Genomic DNA, 10,205 nt, shown 5'->3' on the forward strand with positions numbered 1-10,205 from the left:
ATGGAGGGGGAGGAGCCTGTGGTTTCCCTCGTGGACGTCCTGGAGGAAGACGAGGAGCTGGAGGAAGAGGCCAGTGCTGTTTTAGGAGCCAGCGACGCCGAGCACTGCTCCTACAGCCAGGTACTAAACCAGGACTAAACCAGGACCAAAAACCAGGACTAAACCAGGACTAAACCAGGACCAAACCAGGTACTAAACCAGGACTAAACCAGGACTAAACCAGGTACTAAACCAGGTACTAAACCAGGACTAAACCAGGACTAAACCAGGTACTAAACCAGGTACTAAACCAGGACTAAACCAGGACTAAACCAGGTACTAAACCAGGACTAAACCAGGTACTAAACCAGGACTAAACCAGGACTAAACCAGGACTAAACCAGGACTAAACCAGGTACTAAACCAGGTACTAAACCAGGACTAAACCAGGACTAAACCAGGACTAAACCAGGACTAAACCAGGACTAAACCAGGACTAAACCAGGTACTAAACCAGGACTAAACCAGGACTAAACCAGGACTAAACCGGACCGGACTAAACACTAAACCAGGACTAAACCAGGACTAAATAAAACCAGGACTAAACAGGTAAAAAACCAGGACTAAACCCGGACAAAACCAGGACTAAACCGGACTAAACCAGGGACTAACCAGGACTAAACCAGGACTAAAACCAGGACTAAACCGGACTAAACCAGGACTAAACCGGACTAAACACGGAACTAAACCAGAACTAAACCAGGACAGGACTAAACCAGGACTAAACCCGGACAAAACCAGGTAAACCGGACAAACCAGGACTAAACCAGGACTAAACAGGACTAAACCAGGACTAAACCAGGACTACTAACCAGGTAAACCAGGACTAAACCAGGTACTAAACCAGGACTAAACCAGGACCAAACCAGGACTAACCAGGATAAACCAGGTACTAAACCAGGACTAAACCAGGACTAAACCAGGACTAAACCAGGACTAAACCAGGACTAAAACCAGGACTAAAACCAGGACTAAACCAGGTACTAAACCAGGTACTAAACCAGGTACTAAACCAGGACTAAACCAGGACTAAACCCGGACTAAACCAGGTACTTAAACCAGGTACTAAACCAGGTACTAAAACCAGGACTAAACCCGGACTAAAACCAGGTACTAAACCAGGTACTAAACCAGGTACTAAACCAGGACTAAACCCGGACTAAACCCGGACTAAACCCGGACTAAAACCCGGACAAAACCAGGACTAAACACGGACTAAACGGACTAAACACGGACTAAACACGGACAAAACCAGGACAAAACCAGGACTAAACCCGGACTAAACCCGGACTAAACCCGGCCTAACCCGGACAAAACCAGGACTAAACACGGACTAAACCCGGACAAAACCCGGACAAAACCAGGACTAAACACGGACTAAACACGGAACTAAACCAGGAACTAAACCAGGAACTAAACCAGGACTAAACCCGGACAAAACCCGGACAAAACCCGGACAAAACCCGGACAAAACCCGGAACTAAACCAGGAACTAAACCAGGAACTAAACCAGGACTAAACCAGGACTAAACACGGACTAAACACGGACAAAACCAGGAACTAAACCAAGACTAAACCAGGTACTAAATCAGGACTAAACCAGGAATTAAACCAGGACTAAACCAGGTACTAAACCAGGACTAAACCAGGACTAAACACGGTACTAAACCAGGTACTAAACCAGGTACTAAACCAGGTACTAAACCGGGACTAAACCGGGATTAAACCGGGACTAAACCGGGACTAAAGGACCTGGGTCTGGATTTTGGGTCTTGGGTCCTTCAGTTCAGGCTCCCATTTTCAAAAAGCTCCTGTTAAAATAAAATGTAGAGAATATTTTGAGTTGGGGTCAGATTCGACCTGTGGCTTCGTGTCGTGCACAGACTCTGGTCACGGACTCTGGTCACGGACTCTGGTCACGGACTCTGGTCACGGACTCTGGTCACGGACTCGGGCCTCAGACTCGGGCCTCAGACTCGGCCTCAGACTCGGGCCTCAGACTCGGGCCTCAGACTCGGGCCTCAGACTCGGACTAGTCCCAGAGCTTCATTAAACCAAATGGTTGTGAGCATCTGAGGAAGAGTCCGGTCGTTGTTTCCTCCTCAGGGTCTGAGTTGTAGGGATTATTAAACTCTGCTCTTGTTTGTTCCGGACAAACTGACAAACTTCACACACGAGGCTCTGGTTTGTATCAGGATCAAACTGAAACACCAGAGACGCCAGTGTGTGGAGATAAGAGCCCCTCCCTCTACTGCACGTACACTGTAGTACTCTGTAGTACTCTGTAGTACTCTGTAGTACTCTGTAGTACTCTGTAGTACTCTGTAGTACTCTGTAGTACTCTGTAGTACTCTGTAGTAGTCTGTAGTACTCTGTAGTACTCTGTAGTACTCTGTAGTAGTCTGTAGTACTCTGTAGTACTCTGTAGTACTCTGTAGTATAGTACAGATGTGTTATTGATCAGTATTGGAGTAAACAGATTTGAGTCATTCTTTATGTGGTGTTGTCTTTGACCTCTGACCTCTTCTCCCCTGTTCTCTGTTCTCTCTGTTCTCTGTTCTCTCTGTTCTCTCTGTTCTCTGTTCTCTGTTCTCTCTGTTCTCTGTTCTCTCTGTTCTCTGTTCTCTCTGTTCTCTCTGTTCTCTCTGTTCTCTCTCTGTTCTCTGTTCTCTCTGTTCTCTCTGTTCTCTGTTCTCTCTGTTCTCTCTGTTCTCTCTGTTCTCTCTGTTCTCTCTGTTCTCTGTTCTCTCTGTTCTCTGTTCTCTCTGTTCTCTCTGTTCTCTCTCTGTTCTCTGTTCTCTGTTCTCTGTACGTGAAGCGTCAGGCGTTGTATGCGTGTGGGACGTGTTGTCCTCCAGGAGGCGCTGCAGCAGGAGTCTGTTTGGCCTGTTCATACAAATGTCACGAAGGACACCAGCTGTACGAGCTCTACACCAAGAGGTACGTACAAGTACTACAAATACTACTACTACAAATACTACTGCAAATACTACTACTGCAAATACTACTGCAAATACAACTACTGCAAATACTACTACAAGTACTACAACTACTGTGAATACTACAAATACTGTTGCACACAGATGTCACAAAGACCACCAGCTGAGTATGTTCTACTGCGAATCCTACAGCAAATACTGCAGGAGTAGGAGTAGTAGTAGGAGTAGTAGTAGTAGTAGTAGTAGTAGTAGTAGTAGTAGTAGGAGTAGGAGTAGTAGGAGTAGGAGTAGTAGTAGTAGTAGTAGTAGGAGTAGGAGTAGTAGTAGTAGTAGTAGTAGTAGTAGTAGTAGTAGTAGTAGTAGTAGTAGGAGTAGTAGTAGTAGTAGTAGTAGTAGGAGTAGTAGTACGCCTGTGAAATAAAATTATTTGTATTTCAGAAACTTTCGCTGTGACTGTGGAAACTCCAAGTTTAAAGACGTCACCTGCAAACTGAACCCTGTGAGTACAAGTACAAGTACTACTACTACTACTACTACTACTACTACTACTACTACTACTACTACTACTACTACTTTCGGTGGACGTTTGTGCATTGTCTTTGGGTTGAGTTGTGGCGTCTCTGGTTTAAAACTACATTTCCCATGATCCTCTGTTTCAGGACAAAGAGGAAGTGAACTCTGACAACAAATACAGCCACAACTTCTTTGGACTTTACTGCACCTGCAGCCGCCCCTACCCCGACCCCGAGGACCAGGTGAGGACTAAACCAGGACTAAACCAGGACTAAACCAGGACTAAACCAGGACTAAACCAGGACAGGACCCTACCCCGACCCCGAGGACCAGGTGAGGACTAAACCAGGACTAAACCAGGACTAAACCAGGACTAAACCAGGACTAAACCAGGACTAAACCAGGACTAAACCAGGACAGGACCCTACCCCGACCCCGAGGACCAGGTGAGGACTAAACCAGGACTAAACCAGGACTAAACCAGGACTAAACCAGGACAGGACCCTACCCCGACCCCGAGGACCAGGTGAGGACTAAACCAGGACTAAACCAGGACTAAACCAGGACTAAACCAGGACAGGACCCTACCCCGACCCCGAGGACCAGGTGAGGACTAAACCAGGACTAAACCAGGACTAAACCAGGACAGGACCCTACCCTACCCCGACCCCGAGGACCAGGTGAGGACTAAACCAGGACTAAACCAGGACTAAACCAGGACTAAACCAGGACTAAACCAGGACTAAACCAGGACTAGGACCCTACCCTACCCCGACCCCGAGGACCAGGTGAGGACTAAACCAGGACTAAACCAGGACTAAACCAGGACTAAACCAGGACTAAACCAGGACTAACCAGGACTAAACCAGGACTAGGACCCAGACCCCGACCCCGGACCAGGTGAGGACTAAACCAGGACTAAACCAGGACTAAACCAGGACAGGACCCTACCCCGACCCCGAGGACCAGGTGAGGACTAAACCAGGACTAAACCAGGACTAAACCAGGACCAGGACTAAACAGGACTAAACCAGGACTAAACCAGGACAGGACCCTACCCCGACCCGAGGACCAGGTGAGGACTAAACCAGGACTAAACCAGGACTAAACCAGGACTAAACCAGGACTAAACCTACCCCGACCCCGAGGACCAGGTGAGGACTAAACCAGGACTAAACCAGAACTAAACCAGAACTAAACCAGGACTAAACCAGGACTAAACCAGGACAGGACCCTACCCCGACCCCGAGGACCAGGTGAGGACTAAACCAGGACTAAACCAGGACTAAACCAGGACTAAACCAGGACTAAACCAGGACAGGACCCTACCCCGACCCCGAGGACCAGGTGAGGACTAAACCAGGACTAAACCAGGACTAAACCAGGACTAAACCAGGACTAAACCAGGACTAAACCAGGACTAAACCAGGACTAAACCAGGACTAAACCAGGACTAAACCAGGACTAAACCAGGACTAAACCAGGACAGGACCCTACCCCGACCCCGAGGACCAGGTGAGGACTAAACCAGGACTAAACCAGGACTAAACCAGTACTAAACCAGGACTAAACCAGGACTAAACCAGGACTAAACCAGTACTAAACCAGTACTAAACCAGGACTAAACCAGGACTAAACCAGGACTAAACCAGGACTAAACCAGGACTAAACCTACCCCGACTAAACCCGAGGACCAGGTGAGGACTAAACCAGGACTAAAACCAGGACTAAACCAGTACTAAACCAGTACTAAACCAGGACTAAACCAGGACTAAACCAGGACTAAAACTAACAGGACTAAACCAGTACTAAACCAGGACTAAACCAGGACTAAAACCAGTACTTAAACCAGACTAAACCAGGACTAAACCAGGACTAAACCAGTACTAAACCAGGACTAAACCAGGACTAAACCAGTACTAAACCAGGACTAAACCAGGACAGGACCCTACCCCGACCCCGAGGACGTGCTGTGTGTTGTGTGTTGTATAAGTGTGTGTTGTGTGTTATATTGTGTGTTGTGTTTGTGTTGTTGCAGGTGGAGGACCAGATGATCCAGTGTGTGATCTGTGAGGACTGGCTCCACGGACGGGTCAGTGTCCCAACAACTCACCCACCTGTCAGACCTGGTTTAGACCTGGTTTAGACCTGGTTTAGACCTGGTTTAGACCTGGTTTAGACCTGGTTTAGATCTGGTTTCCTTCTGTCTGCAGCACCTTGGAGCTCCGGTCCCAGACTCTGTGGAGCTTCAGGAGATGATCTGTGAGTCCTGCATGAACCACAACCAGTTCCTCTGGACCTACGCCGCCCAGATCACAGGCAAGTCCTGGTTTAGACCTGATTTAGACCTGGTTTAGTCCTGTTTTTAGTCCTGGTCTAACTGTGTTGAATGTAGTTTCAGACCCTGAGGTTAAACCTGGTCCGGATCAGCCCAAAGAAGATCCCAAACAGGAGGTGTGTCTCAGCTTAAGTCCTGGTTCAGTCCTGGTTCAGTCCTGGTTCAGTCCTGGTTCAGTCCTGGTTCAGTCCTGGTTTAGTTCTGGAGTCTTGTTGTTGTTTTTCAGCCTGATGAGGAGCCGAGCTGCAAACGTCCTCGTCACCAGGAGGAGCCAGAGGTGAAGGCGGAGGAGGGGGCGGAGCTAAAGGAGGCGGGGCTGAAGGAGGGGGCGGGGCTAAAAGAGGAGGAGCCTAAAGGGGCGTGTCGTCTGAAGGAGCTGCAGCTGATTGGTCAGAGCAGGAGCCAATCAGGAGCGACGTTCTGGCCCTCAGGCTGGAGGTCCCGCCTCTGCACCTGCCAAGACTGTCAGGTACTGCCCCTGTCTGCTCCTGTCTGTGTCTGCCCCTGTCTGCTCCTGTGTCTGCTCCTGTCTGCCCCTGTCTGCTCCTGTCTGTGTCTGCCCCTGTCTGCTCCTGTCTGTGTCTGCTCCCTGTCTGCTCCTGTCTGCCCCTGTCTGCCCCTGTCTGCCCTGTCTGCTCCTGTCTGCCCCTGTCTGCTGTCCTGTCTGCCCTGTCTGCTCCTGTCTGTGTCTGCTCCTGTCTGCTCCTGTCTGCCCCTGTCTGCTGCTCTGTCTGTCCTGTCTGCCCTGTCTGCCCTGTCTGCCCCTGTCTGCCCCTGTCTGCTCCTGTCTGCCCCTGTCTGCCCCTGTCTGCCCCTGTCTGCTCCTGTCTGCTCCTGTCATCATGATATTAAATCTTTAAACTGGATTTTGAGACTAAACAGACTCGATACCGATTCCGATACCAAGAGTAATAAAGACGATACGATTCTTTATTTTTTTCTTGTTTTTGTGGTTTGTTCAGACGTTGTTGTCGGAGGCGGGGTCTCTCTTCCTATTGGACGAGGGGGACACAGTTCTGGCCTATGAGACAAAGGGAAAGAGCCTCGAACGGACCAATGAGAGCGCAGCAGACCCGCTGATGTCAGCGCTCGACCGACTCAACCGAGTCCAACAACTCGAGCTCATCCACGGTAAAGTCCTCCACTGGTCCTGGTCCTGGTCCTGGTCCTGGTCCTGGTCCTGGTCCTGGTCCTGGTCCTGGTCCTGGTCCTGGTCCTGGTCCTGGTCCTGGTCCTGGTCCTGGTCCTGGTCCTGGTCCTGGTCCTGGTCTTGGTCCTGGTCCTGGTCTTGGTCCTGGTCTTGGTCTTGGTCCTGGTCTGGTCCTGGTCCTGGTCTTGGTCCTGGTCCTGGTCCTGGTCCTGGTCCTGGTCTGGTCCTGGTCCTGGTCCTGGTCTTGGTCCTGGTCCTGGTCCTGGTCCTGGTCCTGGTCCTGGTCTGGTCCTGGTCCTGGTCCTGGTCCTGGTCCTGGTCCTGGTCCTGGTCCTGGTCCTGGTCCTGGTCCTGGTGGGTCCTGGTCCTGGTCCTGGTCCCTGGTCCTGGTCTTGGTCCTGGTCCCTGGTCCTTGGTCCTGGTCCTGGTCTTGGTCCTGGTCCTGGTCCTGGTCCTGGTCCCTGGTCTGGTCCTGGTCCTGGTCCTGGTCTTGGTCCTGGTCTGGTGGTCCTGGTCTGGTGGTCCTGGTGGTCCTGTGGTCCTGGTCCTGGTCTTGGTGGTCCTGGTCCTGGTCTTGGTCCTGGTCCTGGTCCTGGTCTCTGGTCTTGTTTCGGTCCTGGTTGAGTCTCGTGTGTTTTTCAGAGTACAACGACCTGAAGACAGAGTTGAAGGATTTTCTGCAGAGATTCGCTTCAGAAGGAAAGGTCCGACTCACACGACCAAATCACACAAAGAAAATCACACCAGATCACGTCACACAAAGATATAAGAAATATAATATTATTATATCATGTTACAGAATATTAGAATCATATATAATATATATATATATATATATATATACTCACATAATGTATCATCCACTGACCTGGTTTAGTCCTGGTTTAGACCTGGTTTAGACCTGGTTTAGACCTGGTTTAGACCTGGTTCCTGGTTTAGTCCTGGTTTAGACCTGGTTTAGTCCTGGTTACCTGGTTTAGACCTGGTTTAGACCTGGTTAGACCTGGTTTAGACCTGGTTTAGACCTGGTTTAGTCCTGGTTTAGGTTTAGTCCTGGTTTAGACCTGGTTACCTGGTTTAGTCCTGGTTTAGTCCTGGTTTAGTCCTGGTTTTAGACCTGGTCCTGGTTTAGACCTGGTTTAGTCCTGGTTTAGACCTGGTTTAGACCTGGTTTAGTCCTGGTTTAGACCTCCTGGTTTAGTCCTGGTTTAGACCTGGTTTAGTCCTGGTTTAGTCCTGGTTTAGACCTGGTTTAGTCCTGGTTTAGACCTGGTTTAGTCCTGGTTTAGACCTGGTTTAGTCCTGGTTTAGTCCTGGTTTAGTCCTGGTTTAGTCCTGGTTTAGTGGTTAGAGTCCTGGTTTAGCCTGGTTTAGTCCTGGTTTAGTGGTTTAGACCTCCTGGTTTAGTCCTGGAGACCTGGTTTAGTCCTAGACCTGAGAGAGGTTAGTCCTGGTTTATCCGGTTTAGTCAAGCGGTTTACAATGACCTGGGCCTTTAACCTGGTTCTGCACCTGGTTTAGACGTTCGGTCGTGAACTTTAACCCTGACCAGGAGCTCACACTTTTCTTTATGAAAAGCAAAAATCACAGCAGTTTAGCTTTAAAATGGTTTTATTTAATTATTCCAGAAATCTAAATTAATTATTAAAAACATAAAGTCAGTGCACAGTGTGATTCGTCTGAGTCACTGTTTAATGGTTTGACGCTCTCATGATGATGTCGCCCGTTGATGACGTCACTGGACGTTGTTTCAGGTGGTGACTCCAGACGACATCCGACAGTTTTTCGAGCAGCAGCAAAGTCGGAAAAGACGTCGCGCCAACGGTCAGCTGTACAGTGCCTGACCTGTGACCCCTGACCTGTGACCCCACCGTGACCCCACCGTGACCTCTGACCCCAACCTGACCCCAATGTGATGACATTTTTTTAAATAAATGAATAAACCTGTGTCCTGTGTGTGTGTGTGTGTGTGTGTGTGTGTGTACGTGTGTTTGTGTGTGAGTTTGTGTGTGATGTCATCGCGGGGCGGGACATACGGATGATGTCATCGCGGCTGTGACATCACAGAGTGTTTCTATGACGATTCTCCTGCTGTTTGATTTTCTTGTGACTCTCACCTCGTCAGATCTGAACGTCACGTCTCAGTTCAAGAGTTTGATTCAGTTTGATTCTTTTTGACTCGTGGGTGGATCTGTGTCTGTGGATCACGACTGTTTCCTCGTCTTATAAAAACTCTCAAACTTTAATTCATTTAATTATTGAAATTTGAACTTGATTTAATGTTCTGATTTTTCTTCTGTTATAAACTTAGAGACGCTCGTGTTCGTTCAATCAAATATTTGTTCAATATTATTCACCACAACAAACATCAAACCCACAGACTAAACTACTTTTTTTTTTTTTTTTTTTTTTGCTATTTTGTTTGTTAAAAAATCCTGTTCATTTTCTGTGTGACTCTGGAGTTTATGTAAAATATTTGTAGGACATAAAAAGAGAAAATGAAGCGTGTGTCGTCTGAGGTTTTAAACACAAGTATTTACCTGCGTTTTTCTCTGGAACTCGCCTCATTTTCAGAGCTTCACGTTTCTTTAAATGTTTTGTAAATGTTTTATTCGCTCAAAACAGATTCACAGGTTTTATACGTTTAGTTCCTGTCGCTCGGACTCTTCCTCTTTTTCTTTTTGGCTCCGTCTCTTTAAATGAAACTCGTTCTGAACGTGAGTCTCGTGCCGTTTGTCGCGGAGCGGCTGATGACGTCATCGGGTCAGGTGACGGACAGGTGTCTCAGGTGAAGCCCCGCCCCCTTCTCTGGTTTCATTTACCGCCATGGAAGGTAAGACCTGGTTTAGTTCTGGTTTAGTCCTGGTTTAGTCCTGGTTTAGTCCTGGTTTAGTCCTGGTTAGTCCTGGTCTAGTCCTGGTTTAGTTCTGGTTTAGTCCTGGTTTAGTCCTGGTTCAGTTCTGGTTTAGTTCTGGTTTAGTCTGGTTTAGTCCTGGTTTAGACCTGGTTTAGTTCCTGGTTTTGGTCCTGGTTTAGTCCTGTTAGTCCTGGTTTAGTCCTTTTAGTTCCTGGTTTAGACCTGGTTTAGTCTGTCTGTTTAGTCCTGGTTTAGTCCTGGTTAGTCCTGGTTTAGTCCTGGTTTTAGTCCTGGTTTTGGTCCTGGTTTAGTCCTTTAGTCCTGGTTCCTGGTTTTAGTCCTGGTTTAGTCCTGGTTTAGTCCTGGTTT

The 10,205-nt window shown here is 48.3% G+C and overlaps 1 protein-coding gene across 1 annotated transcript in view; it reads left to right on the forward strand.

Moving 5' to 3' along the window:
* The window catches only part of LOC110163853 (putative E3 ubiquitin-protein ligase UBR7), a 9,996-nt gene extending 1,070 nt beyond the window's left edge, over positions 1–8,926 (forward strand). The window contains exons 2-12 of the mRNA XM_055149183.1: positions 1–121; positions 2,847–2,979; positions 3,417–3,477; positions 3,638–3,733; positions 5,530–5,583; positions 5,705–5,810; positions 5,887–5,945; positions 6,056–6,298; positions 6,792–6,960; positions 7,622–7,683; positions 8,734–8,926. Coding sequence (XP_055005158.1) covers positions 1–121; positions 2,847–2,979; positions 3,417–3,477; positions 3,638–3,733; positions 5,530–5,583; positions 5,705–5,810; positions 5,887–5,945; positions 6,056–6,298; positions 6,792–6,960; positions 7,622–7,683; positions 8,734–8,823 — 1,194 coding nt within the window. The 3' untranslated portion in view covers positions 8,824–8,926. The remainder of the gene's footprint in view (positions 122–2,846; positions 2,980–3,416; positions 3,478–3,637; positions 3,734–5,529; positions 5,584–5,704; positions 5,811–5,886; positions 5,946–6,055; positions 6,299–6,791; positions 6,961–7,621; positions 7,684–8,733) is intronic.
* Positions 8,927–10,205: the final 1,279 nt, after the last annotated feature.

The sequence above is a fragment of the Boleophthalmus pectinirostris genome, unplaced genomic scaffold (assembly GCF_026225935.1).
Source record: "Boleophthalmus pectinirostris isolate CB_2022bp ecotype Guang Dong unplaced genomic scaffold, ASM2622593v1 HiC_scaffold_13, whole genome shotgun sequence".
Classification (NCBI taxonomy): domain Eukaryota; kingdom Metazoa; phylum Chordata; class Actinopteri; order Gobiiformes; family Gobiidae; genus Boleophthalmus; species Boleophthalmus pectinirostris.